This window comes from Saccopteryx leptura, chromosome 8 (assembly GCF_036850995.1).
Source record: "Saccopteryx leptura isolate mSacLep1 chromosome 8, mSacLep1_pri_phased_curated, whole genome shotgun sequence".
NCBI classification, from domain to species: Eukaryota; Metazoa; Chordata; class Mammalia; order Chiroptera; family Emballonuridae; genus Saccopteryx; species Saccopteryx leptura.
Window position 1 is genome coordinate 27,317,927 of NC_089510.1, and position 24,552 is coordinate 27,342,478.

The 24,552-nt window shown below is 42.9% G+C and overlaps 1 protein-coding gene across 2 annotated transcripts in view; it reads right to left on the minus strand.

Moving 5' to 3' along the window:
- Positions 1–20,552, minus strand: part of GABRR3 (gamma-aminobutyric acid type A receptor subunit rho3) — a 74,820-nt gene extending 54,268 nt beyond the window's left edge. Inside the window, exons 1-2 of one of the 2 annotated variants that reach the window (XM_066347197.1) lie at positions 20,144–20,552; positions 4,299–4,411 (exon numbers count right to left, since the gene is read on the minus strand). In XM_066347197.1, the coding sequence (XP_066203294.1) occupies positions 4,299–4,411; positions 20,144–20,265 (235 nt within the window). In that variant the 5' untranslated portion in view covers positions 20,266–20,552. Of the gene's footprint in view, positions 1–4,298; positions 4,418–20,143 lie in introns of both variants that reach the window. The other variant, XM_066347196.1, reaches the window with a different exon arrangement.
- Between the last annotated feature and the right edge of the window lie 4,000 nt (positions 20,553–24,552).

Consider the following 24,552-nt stretch of genomic DNA (forward strand, 5'->3'; position numbering starts at 1 on the left):
ACACATTAAAACAAAAGAGCGCTGAAGTTACATTAAACTCAAGAGGAAAGAAGTGAGTGCGTGTGTTTGTGTCATGGACAAGTATAAGGGAAGAGAACATAAATTAAAGCTTGTCTTTTATATCCTGCAGTCTCATTTCCTCAGGAAGGCAGCCGTGAGAGAACACGGAGGTGGGTCACTGGTATAAGTTGTTCTGACCAAGACAAGAGAAGGTTAAGGACTATATTTCACAGAGCTACCGGACTGACACGTTCGACTGAATTTATGAATTTTTCTGCTGAACACACAGGCCATTTGGACACCATTTAGCCCCAGTCCATGAGTGTCAAAAAAATTCTTCATCGTGCAATGATTTGCCACCTGCCACTAAATAGCACATTTTAATTGCATTTTTTATTACCCCAGCAAGTAGCCTCAGGAAAATGTTTAAAAAAATATTCTCACATTAAAAAATCTTTACATGTCTCCCCATCAAAAGAATTGGACATTTAAGGTCAATATTAAGTTTTTCCGGGAATTGGGGAGGATATGGAGAAGGAGAATGAAGGCATAAATGTTTTAAAATAAAAGCAGAAGGCACCTAGAGATCTACAACAGTGTTTCTCAGATTGTAAAATGTACTCACATCACCTGGGGGAGCTTGTTAAAATGAAGATTTCTATTCAGAAATCCTGCAGCGGGGCCTGGGTTTCTGCATTTCTGACTCCCAGGCGATTCTGCTGTGGTCCTCGAACCACTTTGAGCCACAGTGCCTTTCTCAAGTGTTTGTTTCAACGTCCAAACTCAAAGACAGTCGTTTTTCTATCAATCTTTCTGTCTTTCAACAGTGTAAAATAGACCCGTAAAAACCCTTTCCTCTGGAATAGGAACTCACTTCATCGAGGACCCTGACCTGACAGGAATTAGGGCAGCTCTGTGAATCGGTGTTGAAGAGAGCATGGGTATCATTTTGAGCTTCTGACTGCTGCTTGAGAGATGCTAGTTCCACGCCATTCATGTGAGACTGGCGCCCCTTGTGGCTGAAAAGACCCATAACCGGGCAACTTGACTTTCATAAGATTCAGACCAACTAAATGGTGGTAGAGGAAAGATTTTAGTCACTTTCTGTAGACTCATAAAAGACCAAGGTATATAGACCATCTGCATGATAGCTGTAGAGCAGGGGTCTCAAACTCAACTCAGCATGTGGGCCGCAGAGCAAGATCACAGCCGTTTGGCTGGCCGCACTAGGTCTACAAAAGGCAACTGTTACGCAACACTTTTCAGTGTCACAAAACGACCAGAAACTGTAGTTCGTGGATTAGTCTGCGGGCCGCAAAAAATTGTTCAGCAGGCCGCATGCGGCCCGCGGGCCGCGAGTTTGAGACCTCTGCTGTAGAGTATATCATCCACCTATTGGAAAAATTTGGTTGGGGGAAAAAATGGATCTACTGAGAAGGGTAGTTGAGTCAGGCATATTTAGAAGAATTATGGTAAGGCTGATACCTTTGAGAAGTAGTGGTCTAAAGAAAAAGAAGAGAAAGAAGTAGTCTTTTTTATGTTTATTGATTGATTTTAGTGAGAGAAGAAGGGTAAGACAGAGACAGGAACAACGATCTGTTCCTGTATATGCCCTGACCAGGGATCGAACCAGCAACCTCTGTGCTTCTGGATGATGCTATAACCAACCAAGCTATCTGGCCAGGGCAAAAGAAATAGTCTTAGAAGTAAAAAATGGGCATGCCTGCAAATCTTATTAATTGCAAGGCTCCTAAAGTCTTAAATTAGGTTCAGTAACTGTGAGTAATGCTCATAAAAACACACTCACCAAGATTTACCATGATGATGATAATCCAATTTAGTAGTTATCAGATATGGTTCCCAGACCAATACCGGCAGAAGCAGCAGCAGCAGCACCTACAAATTTATTACAAATGCAAATTTTGGCCCCACCCAGATCTAGCGAATTAAAATTTGGGGGGTGGGGCCCAGTAACTTGCATGTTCCGAGTTCCTCACAACATTCTGATGCTCATTAAAGTTTGAGTTACTAATCTAATAAAATCCAAGCCAGCCTGACCAGGCGGTGGCACAGTGGATAGAGCGTCAGACTGGGATGCAGAGGACCCAGGTTCGAGACCCCGAGGTCGCCAGCTTGAGCGCGGGCTCATCTGGTTTGAGAAAAAGCTCACCAGCTTAGACCCATGGTCGCTGGCTCCAGCAAGGGGTTACTCGGTCTGCTGAAGGCCCGCGGTCAAGGCATATATGAGAAAGCAATCAATGAACAACTAAGGTGTTGCAACGCGCAATGAAAAACTAATGATTGATGCTTCTCATCTCTCTCTCTGTTCCTGTCTGTCTGTCCCTGTCTATCCCTCTCTCTGACTCACTCTCTGTCTATGTAAAAAAAAAAAAAAAATCAAAGCCAGACCCTTAGAATTGCAACCCATAGGATTCCAGGAAATTAAAAAACAACAAACAAACAGCCCTCAACATAACAACCTGTTACCAGATGTACTTTTTTATTTCACCACAACATAGTGAGTATCAAGTCCCCCACCTGACCTGAATACTGGAAGTATGTATATTATTTATTTGTCAAAAGGCTGAGACTGTGCCCCTGCTGAGGATCCTGCCTTCTCGCCAGCACATTCACTTTCCTTCTATCTGCACCCCTAATGTTCTGAAAAGGTATCCACTCAGGAACTGTGAGAGTGGGAAACTTAGCTCAAGGACAGAAGAATCTGGGTAGATTTGGCAGTGGGCAGAGGAGCCTGTTAAACCAGCTGAATTCACTGCATCCTATGTATGTCTGGAAAAGGGGGCCCTCTCGGAGATGCACAGATTAAACAAAGTGAGGGGAGGAAAGACTTTGTTTCAAGTATGGTCCTCTGGGAGGGCCTCCTTCTACCCTCCTTACCTGCCATTCCACCTTGGTTCCACCACTGCTTTTTTCTTGGCCTTGAGCAAATCTCTTAAACCCAGTTTCTACACTGGAATATTAGGGACCATGACAGTGTCTACTTTCTAGCGTCACTGTAAGGGTGGAAGGAGGTAGCGCATATTGCCTGACACGCCAACATTTAGATCAGTCTTAGTTGCTAAAAGTGATCAAAAGACGGGAGCCGGGCCTTTGGCATCCTGGTTCTTCCATGACAGCCAGGGGCTCCGGTTTATGAGAACATTCAATAAGAGTTCATGAATATCATCACATGATCCAATTTACGGGTGTTAATTGAAACAAGTTAGTGTATGGTAGGAAATATATCTATTCACTATTTATTGAACTCATACTAGTTACGATTAGTTAATAGTGTTAATATTTACTAAAGATATTTATCTTTTTTGGTCAGTTTAAAACACATAAAGACAAAATAAGTTACCAGTTGTTCTCATTCAAGAGAATATCATTGTAAAAGTTTTTGTTTGTTTGTTTTCTTTCATTTATTTTTTGAGAGAGACAGGAAGGAAGAGGGGAGGAGAGAAAGTAGCATCAACCCGTAGTTGCTTTATTTGTTTATTGATTGCTTCTCATACGTGCCCTGTCCAGGTGGCTCAAGCCCAGCCAGTGACCCCTTGCTGAAACCAGTCACCTTGGGCTTAAGCCAGAGACCTCTGGGCTCTAGCCAGAGACCTTGGGATCCTGTTGATGATCCTGCACTTAAGCCGAAGAACCTGTGCTCTACCTGGCACCTGCAGGCTTCCTCCTGGGCCCTCAGCATTGCAGGCCGAGGCTCAGTCCACTGAGCCACCACTGGTCAGGTTGTTTTCCTTTTTTTTTTTTTTTTAATGAAAGGCCTTTACTGGTGTTTTGGTCTCTCTCTCTCTCTTTTTTTTTTTTTTTTTTTTGTATTTTTCTGAAGCTGGAAACGGGGAGAGACAGTCAGACAGACTCCCGCATGCGCCCAACCGGGATCAACCCGGTACGCCCACCAGGGGCGACGCTCTGCCCACCAGGGGGCGATGCTCTGCCCCTCCGGGATGTCGCTATGTTGACCAGAGCCACTCTAGCGCCTGAGGCAGAGGCCACAGAGCCATCCCCAGCGCCCGGGCCATCTTTGCTCCAATGAAGCCTTGGCTGCGGGAGGGGAAGAGAGAGACAGAGAGGAAGGAGAGGAGGAGGGGTGGAGAAGCAGATGGGCGCCTCTCCTGTGTGCCCTGGCCGGGAATCGAACCCGGGACCTCTGCACGCCAGTCCGACGCTCTACCACTGAGCCAACTGGCCAGGGCCTGTTTTGGTCTTAATTGCTTCATATTTTCAACTTCATTTTGGCAGCGCAATACATTGTGACATAAGGGTTTTGTAAAGATAATACTCACCTCCAAATCCAGGTCTCATTGCAAACTCGTGGTCGTCTATGCGGAGAAGCGGCTCCTGCGGCGGCGGCCACACTGGGGCACAGTCCCCTTTCCTCCCTCTGGTTTCTTGTTTGCTGTCCCTCCGAAGGAAAAAATACTTTGAGATACACATGCTCCTGGAAGCTTTGATTTAGGTTAGACATCGGTGTTCAACATTGTATCCTCTGAAATCTGTACATAAAAGCTCATTTTCTCAGTGCGTATTACACATAGCCAACGCTCTGTCAACACTCACTCTTTATTAGATAAGGGTGGAACGGATACAATAAACCAAATTTTGGAGTCCCTAAAATGACAAGCTGAGTTTGGATATAATACACTGACAGGTAATGTTTCTCAGAACATGATTTTTAAACCAGGAAAGCCTCATCCCTACCACCTGAGTGGAGGTGGTCAAAATTCAGATCCATGGACCCCACCTCAAATCACTTAAAACGGAAGCCAAGAAAACAGGGCTTAGGAATTTGCATTAAACGTCTACATAAGTGATTCTTGGAGTCTTTGAAGTTAACTATGTTTGTCTTAAGACGGTTCAAGAAAAAAGCCTCCGAAATTGTAAACTGATGAAAATAGTGTTTTACAAAGACAAAATGAGCAGAAAGTATGGATGCCGGTTGACATTAGCGGTCGAGTCTCTGTAGTAGGTTCTAGAACTTGAGGAGTGGGCATGAGAATGGAGAGGAATCCAAAGAAAAAGTAGATGGATTTGGCAACTGATTGGGCTTGATGCCGAGTCCAGTTATGACACAGGTAAAGTGTGTTTTCACCTGCATTTCTCCAGAGCAAGACAAAGCGGGGCGGGGCCCATTGGGTGGCGGAGTCCTGGCCGGGGAGGAAGTCCCTGCTCCTCTCTGGGTGTGGCTGGCTGAGTCTCCCTGACCCGTTTTTGGTCCTGTGATACATACTTCTCGGCGTTATTCTACGTTATGGAGGCAGAATGGCTGCAAAAGCACAGCTCCTCTGTAAGTAACATGCAGCTGTCACCTGTCCCGGGTGCTGGAGACTTTGCTCAGCTGCACCTTCCAGAAACGCATGCCTGTCATCGTCACTGTCACCACCAGCAGCAGCTGCAGCAATCACACCTAGATCTACCAGGTGAATTCTAGTTGCTGAATTGCTGACATGCTTTTACATTGATGAATATCGTCTCCAGCAAAGAGATGTAAATTTTTGCCTAAGACTTGTGAATACAATTTCTTAATTCAGTCAAGTGACTTTAATGGTGAGAATTTCACATTCTCAAGCGGCTGGTTGAAGAAATATGTCCAGGCTTAAGGGCACCTGACAGTACCCAGTATATTCTATCAGTGGGGATATTTCCAGCTGAAACGCTTAGAGATTTTTATATGGATTTTTGCCGTAGATAGAGATGAGGAGACGAGAGGGAAAATATCTGTTTTGGTAGAAGACAGTGACTTTGATGTTAAATACATTAAGTCATTATATCCTATGAATAATTAAACACATAAAACTCCTACTTCCGAGGGTATAGAATTAACTAGAAAATGTCTTTCAAGGAGCTAGAATGAACTATATATTGAAAAAGTAATAGCAGCTAGTTTGATTAAATGCCTGCTAAGGTCAACACCCCATACCAGATGTTTCTAAGTATTATCTCCTTTGGTTTGCATTTGAGTCACTTGGATTGCTGGACCCTGTAGCCAGAGCTTTGAATTCAATAAGCTTGAGATCTGAGAATTTATATTTACAAAAAATTCTCAGGATAACTGCTGGTCTAGAAAACGGTAGACATTTAGTAAAAACTAGCTAGTTATTATTTTAAGAAAAATGCAGTGTAACTTTGGATAGAAACTCATGAAAATTTATGAACTCCTTTGGTAATAAAATACAACTAAATGGCACATCCCATATGTGTCATTTCAGAAGCATAACTCCTCCGGAGGCTGGGAAGGGTAAATCTTAACTAAGAGTCTCAAGTACACTGAGCACTGAGCCTGCTATGAGATACACTCTTGACAATAGCTGAAAGTACATGGTCTTACCTGAGGGTTCTTCTGATGCCGTGAGATATCCTATATTTATTTATACTTGAATGTATGTGTACCCCATCTATTTCTCAAAAAGGATTATGTGTCTTGTATACCAGCAAAAAGAATTGAAAAAATGTATGCACTCTTTCACATATATTTAAGTAGACATCTCTTTTTTTATAAAAATTAAAAATTGCTTAAATATTAATAATTTAAAATAAAACATATCCCTGCTTTTAATGTATTCATTGACTCTAACTACCCATATTTTGCATTTTTTAATACATAAATAATCTCCCCTTTAAAAATCAGAAATTTTAACCCTGGCCGGATAGCTCAGTTGGTAGAGCATCATGCCGAAGCACAGAGGTTGCCCGTTTGATTCCTGGTCAGGGTACATACAGAAACAAATCGATGTTACTCTCTCTCTCTTTTTCTCTCTCACTAAAATCAATAAATATTTAAAAATTTAAATCAGAAATTTTATTTCATTTCTTGTTTTCTTGAAACTTGCATTTTCATCCTCTTTCCTTCCTAGAATTTTATCAGCCTATCGTACCTCTTTGCAAGGACATATATATGCAAATTGACAATAAATTTTTAAAGCTTTTCTAACTACTACAAATGGAGCAAACCATAACTCATATAAGAGTTGATAAGTACTTATTAAAACTATGAATAGAAAAAAAAAAACAAAAAACTATGAATAGGCCTGACCTGTGGTGGCGCAGTGGATAAAGTAAAGCATTGACCTGGAAATGCTGAGGTCGTCGGTTCGAAACCCTGGGCTTGCCTGGTCAAGGCACGTATGGGAGTTGATGCTTCCAGCTCCTCCCCCCTTCTCTCTCTCTGTCTCTCTCTCCTCTCTCTCCCTCCCTCTCTCTCTCCTCTCTAAAAATGAATAAATAAAATAAATAAATAAATAAAACTATGAATAAAATTTTATTAAAAATGTAATAAAATTTAATGGAGTAATGGTATATTATCTCCAATTATTTATTGTATCTGTGTATTAATATTACTCATTGCTACAAGGAAACCAGATCTAGAATAAATTCTATTAATAATTTTTACTTTTAAAATGTTTTTATTTTTATTTATGTATAATAAACATAATTGATGTATAATTATTAACATATTGATGTATAATTAACATAACATATTAGTTTTAAGTATACAGCATAATGATCATCTGTCACATTCAGACTAACAAAATTTTTTTTCTTGTGATGAGGACTTTTAAGATCTACTCACTTAGCTACTTTATTTTATTACTGAAAGGTTGTACTTTTTGACTCCCTTCAACCACTTTGTCCACCCCTGCCTCCTGCCTCTGGCAACCACCAATCTGTTCTCTGTATCTATAAGTTTGGCTTTTGTTATTGTTGTTTGTTTTTAAATTTCACATATAAGTGAGGTCATATGATATTTGTCTTTCTCTGACTGCTTAAGTGAGCTTAGCATAAGACACCCATATTGTCACAAATGGCAAGATTTTCATTTTTTATGGCTTACTAATATTCCATTGTGTGGGCCCTGGCCTGTTGGCTCAGCAGTAGAGGGGGACCCGGCCTGGCGCGCGGGGGACCCGGGTTCGATTCCCGGCCAGGGCACATAGGAGAAGCGCCCATTTGCTTCTCCACCCCCCTCCCCTCCTTCCTCTCTGTCTCTCTCTTCCCCTCCCACAGCCAAGGCTCCATTGGAGCAAAGATGGCCTGGGCACTGGGGATGGCTCCTTGGCCTCTGCCCCAGGCGCTAGAGTGGCTCTGGTCGCCGCAGAGCAACGCCCCAGAGAGGCAGAGCATCGCCCCCTGGTGGGCAGAGCGTCGCCCCTGGTGGGCGTGCCAGGTGGATCCCAGTCGGGCGCACGCGGGAGTCTGTCTGACTGTCTCTCCCCATTTCCAGCTTCAGAAAAAAAAAAAAAATTCCATTGTGTGTGTGTACACACACACACACACACACACACACACACACACCTCACATCTCTATCCGTTCATCCACTGATGAACACCTAGGTTGTTTCCGTATCTTAGCCGTTGTGTAGATAATGCTGCAGTGAACATGAGGGTGCATATATTTGGGGGTTAGTGTTTTCATTTTCTTTGGAAAATGCCCAGAAGTGAAATGCTGTATTATATGGTAGTTCTGTTTTTAATTTCCTTGAGGTAATTTCATTCTGTTTGCACAGTGGCTGCACAATTTACATTCCTGCCAACAGTGCACAAGGGCAACAGTGCACAAGGGCTTCCTTTTCTCCACATCCTCACCAACACTTGCTGTTTCTTGTCTTTCTTACAATAGCCATTCTAACAGGTGTGAAGTGCTATCTCATCGTGGTTTAGATTTACATTTCCATGATCCTATTTTTTAACTTTCATAAATGAAAATATCGACAAATTTTGTTCAAATATAAGTAAGTTCATGGAATTAGAAGAAATTTTGTTTCTGCAATTCAACTTAATTATCTAAATTCCATCTTATATTCTGAAATTCACATTGTGATTATCAACAATTATTTCTAATGATTTGTAACCTAACAAAGTAGGTTCTTTCTTTAATTTAGTTGAAAGAAAAAAGGGAATCACCCAGTTTGGAAAAGAATGTGTCACTTAAACTAAAGTCGCCCTGGCCGGTTGGCTCAGTGGACAGAGCGTCAGCTCAGCGTGCAAATATCCCAGGTTCAATCCCCAGTTGAAGAACACATGAGAAGCAATCATCTGCTTCTCTTCCTCTTCCCTTCTCTCTGTCTCTTCTCCTCTCACAGCCAGTAGCTCGATTGGTTTGAGCATCGGTCCAGAGTACTAAGGATAGCTTGGTCTATTCGAACATCAGCCCCAGACAGGGGTTTCAGGGTAGATCCTGATTGGGGCGCATGCAGGAGTCTGTCTCTCTATCTCCCCTCTGCTCACTTAAAAAATAAAAAAATAAAAAAATAAAATAAAGTCATTCACTACCTCAACAATAATATTTATAACGGTCTCTGTATCCAGAAAGATAGTATACACTGAGGCAACATGATTCAGGAAGAGGGAGAGGTATGCCTTTATTTTGCCAAACAGGACAAAGCAATCACTGAAGAGAGGCTATAAAGCAGTGGTCCCCAACCCCCGGGCCGCGAACCGGTACCAGTCCGTGGGCCATTTGGTACCAATCCGCAAAGAAAGAATAAGTAACTTACACTATTTCCATTTTATTTATATTTAAGTCTGAATGATGTTTTATTTTTTAAAAATGACCAGATTCCGCCTGACCTGTGGTGGCGCAGTGGATAAAGCGTCGACCTGGAAATGCTGAGGTTGCCGGTTCGAAATCCTGGGCTTGCCTGGTCAAGGCACATATGGGAATTGATGCTTCCAGCTCCTCCCCCCTTCTCTCTCTCTGTCTCTCTCTCCTCTCTCTCTCCCCCTCTCTCTCTCCCTCTCTCTCTCCTCTCTAAAAATGAATAAATAAAAAAATGACCAGATTCCCTCTGTTACATCCGTCTAAGACTCACTCTTGACGCTTGTCTCAGTCACGTGATACATTTATCCATCCCAACCTAAAGGGATGGTCCGTGAAAATATTTTCTGACATTAAACCGGTCCGTGGCCCAAAAAAGGTTGGGGACCACTGCTATAAAGGATACTTCAGGCCAGTTTTCAGGTGTTTCAATTTTAGAAAAGAGGTCAAAGAAAGCCAAAGATCCAGAAATGATTGTTTTAAAACTCTATGCCCACACGCCCCTCTGATAGGTTGCAAGCACCCTGAGGGGTACATTATATTCTTAGAGTATAGGTGCTATATTTGAAGATCCTTCTTTTATAAAAAAAATTTTAAATGACATACAGGGTGGGCAAAAGTAGGTTTACAATGTTTCTTATGGAAAAAGACATACAAATTATGATTATAGCTTTTGCTCTGTTTTGCATACTCACAACTGTAGATTCTGTCCCACCCTGTATACAGAAAGGTTAGTAAAATGAAGACTGGCCTGACCAGGTGGTGGCGCAGTGGGTAGAGTGTCGGACTGGGATGCAGAAGGACCCAGGTTCGAGACCCCGAGGTCACCAGCTTGAGCGCGGGCTCATCTGGCTTGAGCAAAAAGCTCATCAGCTTGGACCCAGGGTCGCTGGCTCCAGCAAGGGGTTACTCGGTCTGCTGAAGGCCCGCGGTCAAGGCACATATGAGAAAGCAATCAATGAACAACTAAAGTGTCGCAACGCGCAATGAAAAACTAATGATTGATGCTTCTCATCTCTCTCTCCGTTCCTGTCTGTCTGTCCCTGTCTATCTCTGCCTATGTAAAAAAATAAATAAATAAATAAAATAAAATGAAGACTGGATAGAACAAAGACAAGACAAGCAAATATGCTTAATAAGGGGATTAATTTATGGTGGGGCATCAGATTTATCTCCGAGCTTTCTGGCCTTATTCCATGTATGGATCATTATAAACTACTTTGTGCCTCCTGCCCTCTCCCCTTTTCTAGAAAAGAATGATTTAATTTTACCAGCTACTGAAAAAAAGGATTTGGAAACTTCTGTCTGAAGACAGGGATTTCTAGAAGGCTGAGTCCTGATGGGACAGAACAAAGAAATCCCGGCTCACGGAAGAGTCTTTCATCTTCATTCTCAATCTTTGTCTCTTCCCACAAAGCATTATGGACATGGAGAAATAGGCGGTGTAAGGCTTGGTTATGCTTATCATTTTTTTCTCTTTAAGTTAAAACTGTTCCTTCCTGGATGAAACAAAGGAAGTATATTTTGTTCTGGCAGGGTGGCTCAGGGGATAAAGCGTCATCCTGGAGGTTGTGGGTTTGATCCTCAGGGCATGTACGGAGAAGCAATCAATGAGTGCACAACTAAATGGAATGAGTGATGCTTCTCTCTCTCTCTCTTTCTCTCCCCCTTTATCCCCTCTTTCTTTCTCTCTCTCTCAAATCAATGAAAAATTTTTTAAAAATAATAAACAAAGGAAACATTTCTATACTCCCCTTCTCAGTATCAGAAACTCTACTATAATTTTGTAACTAAAAAAAATGGAGGTCTAGCCTGACCAGGTGGTGGTGCAGTGGATAGAGCATCGGACTGGGATGCTGAGGATCCAGGTTCGAGACCCCGAGGTTGCCAGATTGAGCGCGGGCTCATCTGGCTTGAGCAAAAAAGCTCACCAGCTTGGACCCAAGGTTGCTGGCTTGAGCAAGGGGTTACTTGGTCTGCTGAAGGCCCGTGGTCAAGGCACATATGAGAAGGCAATCAATGAACAACTAAGGTGTCGTAACGAAAAACTGATGATTGATGCTTCTTATCTCTCTCCGTTCTTGTCTATCTGTCCCTATCTATCCCTCTCTCTGACTCTCTCTCTCTGCCCCTGTAAAAAAACAAACAAACAAACAAACAAAAAATGGAGGCCTTGGTGAAAAAAAAAAAACTAGATTTTTTTTTTTTTTTTTTTTTTGTATTTTTCTGAAGCTGGAAACGGGGAGAGACAGTCAGACAGACTCCCGCTTGCGCCCGACCGGGATCCACCCGCTTGCCCACCAGGGGCGATGCTCTGCCCACCAGGGGGCGATGCTCTGCCCCTTTGGGGCGTCGCTCTGCCACGACCAGAGCCACTCTAGCGCCTGGGGCAGAGGCCAAGGAGCCATCCCCAGCGCCCGGGCCATCTTTGCTCCAATGGAGCCTTGGCTGCGGGAAGGGAAGAGAGAGACAGAGAGGAAGGAGGGGGGGTGGAGAAGCAAATGGGCGCTTCTCCTATGTGCCCTGGCCGGGAATCGAACCCTGGTTCCCCGCATGCCAGACCGACGCTCTACCACTGAGCCAACCGGCCAGGGCCAAAAAACTAGATTTTGAGTGGTTTCAGGAGGACTAAGGGAATCTTTGAAAAGGACAAATTAGAGAAAAATAATAATTTTAAGTATAGAACTGGTTGGGAAAAAGCAAATGCGTCCAAGTCATTCTGATCCATTGAAGTTTAATAAGTGGAATAACAACAACTCATTTCAAGTGAGTCACACTCACGTGGTCGCTTCACAAAGCTGCTTTCCCCAGAGCCCACACGTCTGACTAGTCCATGGGATGAGGACTTGAGAACAACGAGGTCTAACATGGAATAAACTCTTTACCCAGGAAGCTTTAATTAACAAGCCTATTAGAAAATATTTAATCTAGAGGGTTAACCATGAGATACTAATTAAAACCATAAGTACCATTTTATACCTCTTAAATGAGCAGAAAACTAAAAATCTAAAAATGCTGTTGAGAATATAATGAAATAGGAACATTTATACTTTGTTGATAGTGCAAATATTGGCAAAACCTCTTTAGAAATAAAATTCAAAAGCTATCAAGATAATTTATATGCTTTAAGTAAGTAATTCATTTCCAGGAATATGATATTTTTTATTGGTAAAGGAAAAATTACATGCATGAAAATATTTATTGCCATTATTCATAGCAGTTCAAACTTGAAAAGGAATGTTCAATAATAAAGTAAGTAATTTTGGTATTTTTAATTCAAAGTAATTATATGGAGTGATTAAAAATGCCATTATGATGTTCATGAAACAGTGTGGGAAATGCACAAAATACTGTCTACACTAATTTTTTTTTCTTTTTTTTGTGAGAGGGAGACATACAGACAGGGACAGACAGATGGGAAGCGAGAGAGAGATGAGAAGCATCAACTCATAGTTGTAGCACTTTAGTTGTTCATGGATTGCTTTCTCATACATGCCTTGACCAGGGGGCTCCAGCTGGACCAGTGACTTCTTGCTCAAGCCAGCAACCTTGGGCTTCAAATCAGTTACCTTTGGGCTCAAGCCAGTGACCATGGGGTCATGGTGATGATTCCATGCTCAAGCTGGCGACCCCACACTCAAGCTGGTGAGCCTGCGTTCAAGCTGGTGAGGCTACACTCAAGTTAGATGAGCCTGTGCTCAAGCTGGTGACCTCTGGGTTTCAAACCTGGGACCTCAGCATCCCAGGTAAATGCTCTGTCTACTGCACCACCACCTCGTTAGGTTACACTAATTTTTTTTTAATTAAGTGAGAGCAGGGGAGGCAGAGAGACAGATTCTCTCATGCGCCTGACTGGAATCCACCCAGCAAGCCCTCTATGGGGTGATGTTCTGCCCATCTTGGATGTTACTCTACAACCAAGCTATTTTTAGCACCTGAGGCAGAGACCACAGAGCCACCCTTAGCGCAGAGGCCAACTTGTTTGAGCCAATAGAGCCATGGCTGGTTGAGGGGGTGGGGAGAGAGAGAGAGAAAGAGAGACAGAAAGAGGGAAGAGGGAGGGGTGGAGAAGAATATGGTCACACACTTCTCCTGTGTGCTCTGACCGGAAATCAAACCCAGGACATCCACATGCCAGGCTGACTCTCTACAACTGAGCCAACCAGCCAGAGCCAGGCTACACTAACTTTAAACATGAAAAATCATGTAGGCATATAAATATGGATAGAAGTGAGCTTGAAAAAGGGAAAGCATGATTGAGATTCTTTGTATTTTTTTCCATGTAAAACACCCATTATTGGATTTGTGTAACAAATGCTTTATAAATTATCTGGAGCAAATTGGACTTGCCATCTAAGATCTTTTCTGAATAAGGATTCACTAATAGCTTTCTACCTTATCATTCCGTTTTCTTTGTCATTCTAGTAGAATTTCCTGCTGCTAACTTTTTTCTACTTAGACTTTATTTGAACCAGTTCACAGAGAAGCCCAGCCTAGCATCTCAAATAATGTGTAGGCAACATTTAAAAAACTTCTTGTAGACTTATGATTTTTCTTTAGAAAAATATAAAATGGCCTGACTGGTGGTGATGCAGTGGATAGAGCATTGACCTGGGATGCTGAGGAGCCAGGTTGGAAACACCAAGGTCATCAACTTGAGCAAGGTCCCATCTGACTTGAGCGCAGGCTCACCAGCTTGAGTGCAGGGTTGCTGGATTGAGTGTGGAATCATCAACATGATCCCATGGTCACTGGCTTGAAACCCCAGATCACTGGCTTGAGTAAGGGGTCACTGGTTCGGCTGGAGATCACAGGTCTTGACCTGTGCAATCAATGAACAACTAAAAAGTGCTACAACCCCAAGTTGATGCTTCTTATCTCTCTCCCTTCCTATCTGTCTGTCTCTCTCTCCCACTAAAAAATAAAAATAGCCTGACCAGGCGGTGGCACAGTGGATAGAGCATCGAACTGGGATGCGAAAGAACCCAGGTTTGAGTCCCCAAGGTCGCCAGCTTGAGCACAGGCTCATCTGGCTTGAGAAAAAAAAAAAAAAGCTCACCAGCTTGGACCCAAGGTCTCTGGCTCGAGCAAGGGGTACTCGGTCTGCTGAAGGCCCATGGTCAAGGCACATATGAGAAAGCAATCAATGAGCAACTAAGGTTTCGCAACGAAAAACTGATGATTGATGTTTCTTATCTCTCTCCGTTCCTGTCTGTCTGTCCCTATCTGTCCCTTTCTCCGACTCTCTCTCTCTGTCCCTGTAAAAAATATATATATATATATTTTTAATATGTATAATGAAGTAAAAATGTTTTTATTAGGCTACATAGATGCAAATGCACAAAATGCAGTAAAATAATGAGGAAATTATTGATAGTTGATCTAAGTTTTGATCACTAAGAAGGCCTTCATAATTCTGGATCCAATATTTATACAAAGTCCCTGATGCTTTTGAGATTTCATAGAGAGGACATGGTGCATTATCCAGAAGAATCTGTGACTTTGATTCCTGAACACCTGAATTCTGGGAGTCCATGCCTAACTTTAGTCAGCAACCTCCCATAGAGGAAAAACCTATGCAGACGCACATTTCCGCGCACGGGCTGCCAGTGTATGACCCACTGGAGATCGCAGTAGCCCCTAAGTCTGACCTAGGGCTCTAGCAGATCATGAGCTTCGTGATGAGGTCTCAGATTCCTCACCTGTGAAATGAAGAAACTGGACCACATTAGGAACTGGTCTTCAGATACTTTTTTGGATAGCCCATCTGGTGTACTAAACTGGAAAACTTCACATGAAAATCTGATTTCCCTGCTTCTTCTTCAAAATTAGAAAATCTAGCAACTCTGGCCTCAAGTTCTCTTATGACAAAAGGACGCTGGACCTGAGCCGCCATTTCCCCCGGAAGCAGTCTCTCTTCTGTCCTACTTGCATTTGCATCCCTAGGACCCGCTTGGCTTTTACATTAGGTTCATACATGTGCTGGTAAATGTTTAACGAGCTGCTCTCCAGGAGGGAAAAAAGCCCTATGTGTAGTATTTGCTGATTTCCATGATGTAAATACTCCCACCATGGCTACTTTTAAGCTACTGATATGACAGAGATATGCACAGCCCATAGTGTAGTGTCATATAATATAATGTAATATAATACAATATAATATAATATAACATAACATAATGCAATAATCTATTGTAGTATACTATAGTTTATAGGACAGAATAGGAAAAGATAGGATGGTATGGTATAGTATAATATTTCTACCATACAGATGTAAATATTCTCAAAAACAATAGGTAATAGTGAAATTTAGTAAGGAAGTAGTTAGTTTTAAGTATTTATTATCTTAGTTTAAAAAATAATTTATTTAGCCCTGGCCAGGGAGCTTAGTTGGTTAGAGCAGGGGTCGGGAAACATTTTGTCTGAGAGAGCCATGAACCCCACATATTTTAAAATGTAATTCCATGAAAGCCATACAACGACCCGTGTATGTTACGTATTATCCAATAAAAATTTGGTGTTGCCCCAGAGGACAGCTGTGATTGGCTCAGGCCACCCGCAACCATGAACATGAGCGGTAGGAAATGAATGGATTGTAATACATGAGAATGTTTTATATTTTTAATGTTTTTTTTTTTTTATTAAAGATTTGTCTGCAAGTCAGATGCAGCCATCAAAAGAGCCACATAGCCCTGGCCGGTTGGCTCAGTGGTAGAGCGTCGGCCTGGCGTGCAGGAGTCCCGGGTTCTATTCCTGGCCAGGGCACACAGGAGAAGCGCCCATCTGCTTCTCCACCCCTCCCCCTCTCCTTCCTCTCTGTCTCTCTCTTCCCCTCCCGCAGCTAAGGCTCCACTGAAGCAAGGTTTGCCCGGGCGCTGAGGATGGCTCTGTGGCCTCTGCCTCAGGCGCTAGAGTGGCTCTGATTGAGGCAGAGCGACGCCCCAAGATGGGCAGAGCATCGCCCTCTGGTGGGCATGCCAGGTGGATCCCGGTCGGGCGCATGCAGGAGTCTGTCTGACAGCCTCCCCGTTTCCAGCTTCTGAAAAATACAAAAAAAAAAAAAAAAAAAAAAAGAGCCACATTGCCTGACCAGGTAGTGGTGCAGTGGATAGAGTGTCGGACTGGGATGCGCAAGGACCCAGGTTCGAGACCCCAAGGTCACCAGCTTGAGCGCGGGCTCATCTGGCTTGAGCAAAAAGCTCACCAGCTTGGACCCAAGGTCACTAGATCGAGCAAGGGGTTATTCGGTCTGTTGAAGGCCCGCAGTCAAGGCACATATGAGAAAGCAATCAATGAACAACTAAGGTGTCACAATGTGCAACGAAAAACTAATGATTGATACTTCTTATCTTTCTCCGTTCCTGTCTGTCCCTATCTATCCCTCTCTCTGACTTCTCTCTGTCTCTGTAAAAAAAATATTAAAAAAAGAGCCACATCTGGCTCACGAGCCATACGTTCCTGACCCCTGGGTTAGAGCATCATCCCAACATGCCAAGGTTAAGGATTTCGTCCCCAGTTAGGGCACATACCAGAATCAACCAATGATGGCATGAATAAGTGAAACAACAGGTCGATGTTTCTCTCTTTCTCTCCTGCTCTAGCTCTAAAAAAATCAATTAAAAAAATAAAAACAATTTATTTAATGTATGTTTATATAATTTAATTTTAATAATGTTTGTTTTAACAGCCAGCTAAAAATTTCCTAAAAATTTAACAGGTGGTTCTTGCCAGCCAATTTAAGCAGACTCAACACTCCGCTCATTATTCTTAAGGCCAGAGACAGTGCATTTCCCCTCTACTATCCCTAACCACCAACACAGAAGATGGAGTATAAAAGGCACTCAATACAATTGTTGAATTAATATTCAATGAGTCTATACATCTAATCGTCTTTGCATCCCTGAACAGCCAAATCTCTTCCCTAGGCAAAACAGGAAAATTTTTCATCTGCCATAACTGAGTTTACTCACCACTACCACCCCCATTTTGTTTTTAAGAAACAAAGGGAGAATTTAGATGTAAAAATTTTAAAAATGTTTAGTTAAAACATTGAGGGTAAAGTGTAAAATTATAGTCTGAATGAAAGTTATTAATAGCAAAACATTTAAGGGTCTGATTGACTAGATGAAAACTGGATCCGAATAATGCAAATAATGTGAGGTAATGCAAAAAATTTTACTTAATAATTTTCAAAGGAAGATCATACCTTTCGTCCATGTTTATTCTATTAGTTCTCTTGTGTTATGAAGGATTGGAGTATTAATTAGATCATTCATTACTTCTTCAGTTACTAATAATCAGACTAGCTGTGGGGCAAAGAACCTCATAGCATTTATCCACACAGGAAGGTCTGGAGAATCCTGGGCTCCTTGCTCCAGAAACTACCCTATAAAGTAATTTCTGTATTTTTTGTCAAAATGCCTTAAAATATGTGTGACAATGTGCCAAGTGCCAGCCCAGAAACTGGCCGGCTGGGTAACACTGTTCACTCAGGGACAATGCCTGGCTTTCCTCCTAAGCGGCTACTTCTGAACCAGGGTTAGTGGTTTACTCAATTCCTCGGGACCTAGAGGATTTTTCTATGAAGAATTAAACAACAGACCTAAATTGAATGACTCACATTCTCACTTATTGCTGAAAGGGGCACCTCGCCTAGGATACACAGAAGTGAATAAACATGCGTGGCCCCACGTGGCAGAGACCCTGAGGTCCCCTCGTTATTGAAACAGGGTCTAACGACGTGAACGTCTAACATAAGTAGACAATCCCTACTCCTCTACAAAGAGCAATGTTCTCCTCTTGCACCTTCAATAACACTTTGAAAATACACGTGGTAAATTTTCATGCAGCAAGTCTGCCACTGAGAGTGGGACAGTGGGGTGGGTTAGCTCCTGTGACGACCTTCTCATCTATGCATTCACCAAACAAACCGGACACATCTCCTGTTTGAGTATTAAATAATGTCTTAAACATTCGCCACATATTGGGGTTTTGTTTTTTTTTAGAATTTATTTATTCATTTTTAGAGAAAGAGAGTAGAAAGAAAGAGAGAGAGAGAAGAGGGGGAGGAGCAGGAAGCATCAACTCCCATATGTGCCTTGACCAGGCAAGCCTGGGGTTTCGAACCAGCAACCTCAGCGTTCCGGGTTGACGCTTTATCCACTGCACCACCGCAGGTCAGGCTCCACATATTTTTTAATTAGATAAAATATTCTATACAGATGTTATAAACAACCTGAAAAAATATATAGTCTGGTGGAATGCCCCACATCTCCCAAATACTGCCTTGCCTAATTGCCTGGAACGAGACTCAGAAAGGGGTTGAGCCGGGCAGGCATTCCTGCCGCCTCAGACCCGGGCAGGCGTTCCTGCCGCCTCAGACCCGGGTGTGGAAGACGACGCCCCGAGGAAGGTGTGGGAGGCCCTGGACCTTCCAGAGCAGACCAGGAGTCAGGAATCCAGTCACCTCTTCCTCCCTCATCCCACACCTCTTTGGTTTGGGTCGGTACCCCTGAGGCTTCAGAGGATCTCTTAGTTTTCCTGTCCTCTTTCCTGACCTTATTGTGAGTGCTTCATAACTATTCAAGCCGTGAGGGCGATCTGGCTGAAACGTCTGTCACCCCATTGATTGCCAAGGTTGTCTGGGTGGTTCCCTGTTTCCCCGAAAATAAGACAGAGTCTTCTATTAATTTTTGCTCCTAAAGACGCGCTAGGTCTTATTTTCAGGGGAGGCCTTATATTTCTAAGCTTGAAAAAAATTGCACTAGGTCTTATTTTGGGGGGATGTCTTATTTTCGGGAAAACAAGGTATTATTCACCTGCATTCCTCAGTTTCTTCGACTGGGACCTTCTGGAAATCTTGTGTGTGGTGAAAAGCTTTTCCCCGACAGGAGGTAGTTCTTGGTTGTTAAGGGCGCATGGGTAATCAGGAAACAGGTGTTCCGGCCTGGGACAGAAGGGATTCCTGAGACTTGAGTGCTAAACCCACAAAATACTCAGCAAATTGGGAGGCACTGGTCACCCTAGTTGTTAGCTGTGCTCTCTTACCAGCCTGTCCAAACGTGCTCTCAGTGATTGATGCTAGATAATACATGATGATGTATTGACGTTCAATGATGTTTCAAAGGTATGGAAACTGTTCTTGAAAGACAACAAAGGGCTTTAATGCCTTTCAACATTATCTCATCAATATATGAACCTATACACCTTTACAAGTCCTTGACATTGGATGCTGGTTAGACTAACACTCAGACACAAAAATCTGAAGAAACATAAAGTTTCCTCAGTGATGCATTAAAAATGAATGTATTAATCATTGAAGAAATACATTCCCTAAATAAAAAGATGCTTATGTGAGCCCTTTATCTTTTGTTTCCAAAAACAAACAAACAAATGCCAGCAGTGATCCCAGAGTCGGCTCCTTCTGACGCTATCAGAGGCGGTTTATATTTATGAGTGAATTCTATCTCCAGAGATAATCACCACCCACAAAGAGGTGCTACCGTTACAGATTCGTTTCTAGGTTTCCCGTGGTCTGAGGCAGCCGGGGAGAGAACCCGGGCGGTAACTGCATAGGCGACCCTATGGAGAGCTTACCGGGCTCGTCCCACTGGCGAGGCACAGGGCTGGCGGGGCCTCTGGGTTGCAGCAGCAGCACAGGCATCGGGCAGCAGAGCGATCCAGATGCAGGTGAGGACCGACAGGGCGGCCAGGACCATCTCTTCTGGCTTGCAGGTGGATGCAACCAATACAGTTATCAATTCTGCTTCTGTGCCTCTTACAGAATAGTGTGCCAGGTAGAAGGCATCAAGGAACTAAGAGACGTGGCCTGCAGTGCCGGTCTTTTGTTTTAGTGAATTGAATTCACATCACCTACAGGCAGACATCTGTCTGGATCTTCAGCAATTTAGGAAAAACAAAGCAGATTTTTTTTTCATTTTCAGTTTATATCCTCCGGTTCCCCCCACCAGGGAAGGGTCTTCAGAGAGGAGCAATGAACTCTCAGCTGCAGTCCCCGGCGGACAAGGAAGGGAGGCTAGTCATTAAATCCCCTTAATCCAACACAATATCATTGGAATATATTTAATGATTTGGCAAAGTAATATGCTTACTGAGAACAAAGATGATTAATTTAATTTTAATTACACATTTGAAGACCTTTTCCTTTATCTCAGGGTTCCTTTCTAATCCAGAAAGGAAACCTTCCTCTCTAAATGCATACAGATTGCTATAGTACAAACAAAAGAAATATAAACTATTACTCTTGTCAAACTATTAAGTATATTTTTAAATGATTATTCCATCGCTATCAAAAGTGGTTTAATTTTAGATTTAATACTGTAAGCATCTTGACAACTAAAAAATAAGTCTTGAGCACATACTCTCCTAAAGGCACTTTGCATACATAGAGAAGTATTCCCTCTATATATGCAAGGTATCAATGAATGAGCATGCCAGCGAAATTAAATTGCTCTGTAGACTATCACAAGTGAAGTAATATAGCAAGAGCTGGACTGTTAACGAGGGCTTAAGAAGAATGCTATTTTCTTCCCAGAAGTATAGTGAGAAGGGAATTCTTAAATTTCTTTAATGACCTGTGGTGGTGCAGTGGATAAAGCGTCGACCTGGAATGCTGAGGTCGCCGGTTCAAAACCCTGGGATTACCTGGTCAAGGCACATATGGGAGTTGATGCTTCCTGCTCCTCCCCTCTTCCCTCTCTCTCTCTCTTTTACTCTCTCCTCTTTCTCTCCTCTCTAAAATGAATAAAGTCTTAAAAAAAAAAGAAGCTTCAACTCTTAATTGCAGCATCTTTAAAGAAAAAAAATTTCCTCAAATTATTCTGTCTCCTTAACACCTTGTATCCTGTGTGATAGCTTTATCACATTAATTTATGACTTGGGTTACATCTTCTCTTATCCCAGGCATTAAAACCTTCTTCTATGTTTATTAGGCATGTCTTTTCTCTTTAAAATATATGTTTAAGACTGACCAGCCTGACCTGTGGTGGCGCAGTGGATAAAGCGTCGACCTGGAAATGCTGAGGTCGCCGGTTCAAAACCCTGGGCTTGCCTGGTCAAGGCACATATGGGAGTTGATGCTTCCAGCTCCTCCCCCCTCCTCTCTCTCTGTCTCTCTCTCCTCTCTCTCCCTCTCTCTCTCCTCTCTAAAAATGAATAAATAAAATTTAAAAAAAAAAGACTGACCAGGCGGTGGTGCAGTGGATAGAGCGTCGGACTGGGATGCAGAGGACCCAGGTTCAAGACCCCGAGGTCACCAGCTTGAGTGCAGGCTCATCTGGTTTGAGCAAAAGCTCACCAGCTTGGACCCAAGGTCACTGGCTTGAGCAAGGGGTTACTCAGTCTGCTGTAGCCCCATGGTCAAGGCACATATGAGAAAGCAATCAATGAACAACTCAAGTGTTGCAACGAAAAATTAATGATTGATGCTTCTCATCTCTCTCCGTTCCTGTCTGTCTGTCCCTATCTGTCCTTCTGTCTGACTCTCTCTGTCTCTGTAAAAAAAATTTAAAAAAACCAAAAAAATTATTAAAAATATATGTTTATTATAAAATATTACAAATATGCAGAATGAAGTCATAAATCCTTGCTTCTCACGAATCCTCTATCTAGTGTTTATCATTATGGTATATGCGTTCATAAATAATGTACAAATTTTTTGCACATTTTAAAAAACTGTATAATATTACATTATACTTTTACTTCTACAACTTACTCTTTCTCTCAATTAATATAAAGATTTATTATGTTGATAGATAGAGCCCTAATTAATTTTTAACTGCTACATGTTATTTCATTCTGTGGATATATAACATTTTATATATTCATTCTTTTGTAGATAGACATTATTTCTTATTTTTCTATTATAAATAATCTATTATAAACAGGCCTGCAGTAAATTTTTGTAGTTTCTTGTACACTGTGTAAGAGCTTTTTTTTTTTTTTTTTTTTTTTTTTGCATTTTTCCGAAGCTGGAAACGGGAAGGCAGTCAGACAGACTCCCGCATGCGCCCGACCGGGATCCACCCGGCATGCCCACCAGGAAGCGATGCTCTGCCCCTCTGGGGCGTTGCTCTGTTGCATCCAGAGCCATTCTAGTGCCTGAGGCAGAGGCCACAGAGCCATCCTCAGTGCCCGGGCCATCTTTGCTCCAATGGAGCCTCAGCTGCAGGAGGGGAAGAGAGAGACAGAGAGGAAGGAGAGGGGGAGGGGCGGAGAAGTAGATGGGCGCTTCTCCTGTGTGCCCTGGCTGGAAATCGAACCCAGGATTCCTGCACACCAGGCCGACGCTCTACCACTGAGCCAACCGGCCAGGGCCTTGTGTAAGAGCTTTTTAGAGTAGATACCTAGAAGCAAAATTGCTAGGCTGAACAATTTCCACATTTCAAACTTACTAGATACATTAAAGTGATTGTACCAGTTTACAACCCCACTAGAAGTGAATGAGACTTCTCATTTCTTAAAATCTTTTTTAACATTAGTATTATCAGGCTTTTAGATGTTACTCAATCCAATGGATGTCCTAGTTTTTGTTTTGTTGTTTGTTTGTTTTTTGTGACAGAGTCAGAGAGAGGGACAGACAGACAGGAAGGGAGAGAGATGAGAAGCATCAATTCTTTGTTGCAGCACCTTAGTTGTTCATTGATTGCTTTCTCATATGTGCCTTGATGGGGGGCTACAGCAAACCAAGTGACCCCTTGCTCAAGCCAGCAATCTTGGGCTCAAGCTGGTGAGCTTTGATCAAACCAGATGAACCTGCGCTCAAGCTGGCGACCTCGGGGTCTCAAACCTGGGTCCTCCGCATCCCAGTCCCACGCTCTATCCACTGCGCCACTGCCTGATCAGTTTAGATGTCTGGTTTTAATTTTTTTTTTTTTTTTTTTTGGGTTTTTTTTAATATATTCATTTTAGAGAGGAGAGACAGAGAGACAAAGAGAGACAGCGAGGAGAGAGAGACGGGGGGAGGAGCTGGAAGCATCAACTCCCATATGTGCCTTGACCAGGCAAGCCCAGGGTTTCGAACCGGCGACCTCAGCATTTCCAGGTCAACGCTTTATCCACTGCGCCACCACAGGTCAGGCCTGGTTTTAATTTTAATTTGCCTACTGGCTAAAGAATTTTAACCACTTTTTTCAGATGTTCCTGGGCCAGTAACCTTTTCCTCTTCTACAAAGAGCCAGCCAACAGAAGAAACTTAAGACAAGTTGCTGGTTTTAATTTACTGTTACTTTGGCTGCTGCAGGACTCCGCTCTGGTCAAGTTTATTTTCCACCTCAGTGTTATCATGAGATCCTGGTTCCCAAGCCCTTGACCTAGCACTCTTTGCTACCTGGGCCTACACTCTTCATTTAATGTCACTATACAACATTTCCCAACATAGTTTTGGATACACTGGAGATATTTTATGAAAAAAGTGTTCTGTGCTGAGTTTGGAAAACATTTTATTTATAACTCAGAGATCCACAGTTCACATGACATGGCACATTGACAGTACTCGTCCTTCAGCAACATGGGGGATGTTCCTTCAATGGTCTAGTCTCAGTCCTTTTTTTTTTTTTCTTTCTTTTGTTGGAAACGGGGAGGCAGTCAGACAGACTCCCGCATGCACCCAACAGGGATCTACCTGGCATGCCCACCAGGGGGCGATGCTCTGCCCATCTGGGGCGTTGCTCTGTTGCAACCAGAGCCATTCTAGCGCCTGAGGCAGAGGCCATGGAGCCATCCTCAGCGCCCGGGCCAACTTTGCTCCAATGGAGCCTTGGCTGTGGGAGAGGAAGGAGAGGAGGACGGGTGGAGAAGCAGATGGGCACTTTTCCTGTGTGCCCTGGCCGGGAATCAAACCCGAGATTCCTGCACGCTAGGCCGATGCTCTACCACTGAGCCAACCGGCCAGGCCCTAGTCTCAGTTCTTATCTTACTGAATTGATCTATTGGAAACATTGACCCCATCTCTCCCTCCCATTTAAAACAGTTTCTTCAGCTGCCTT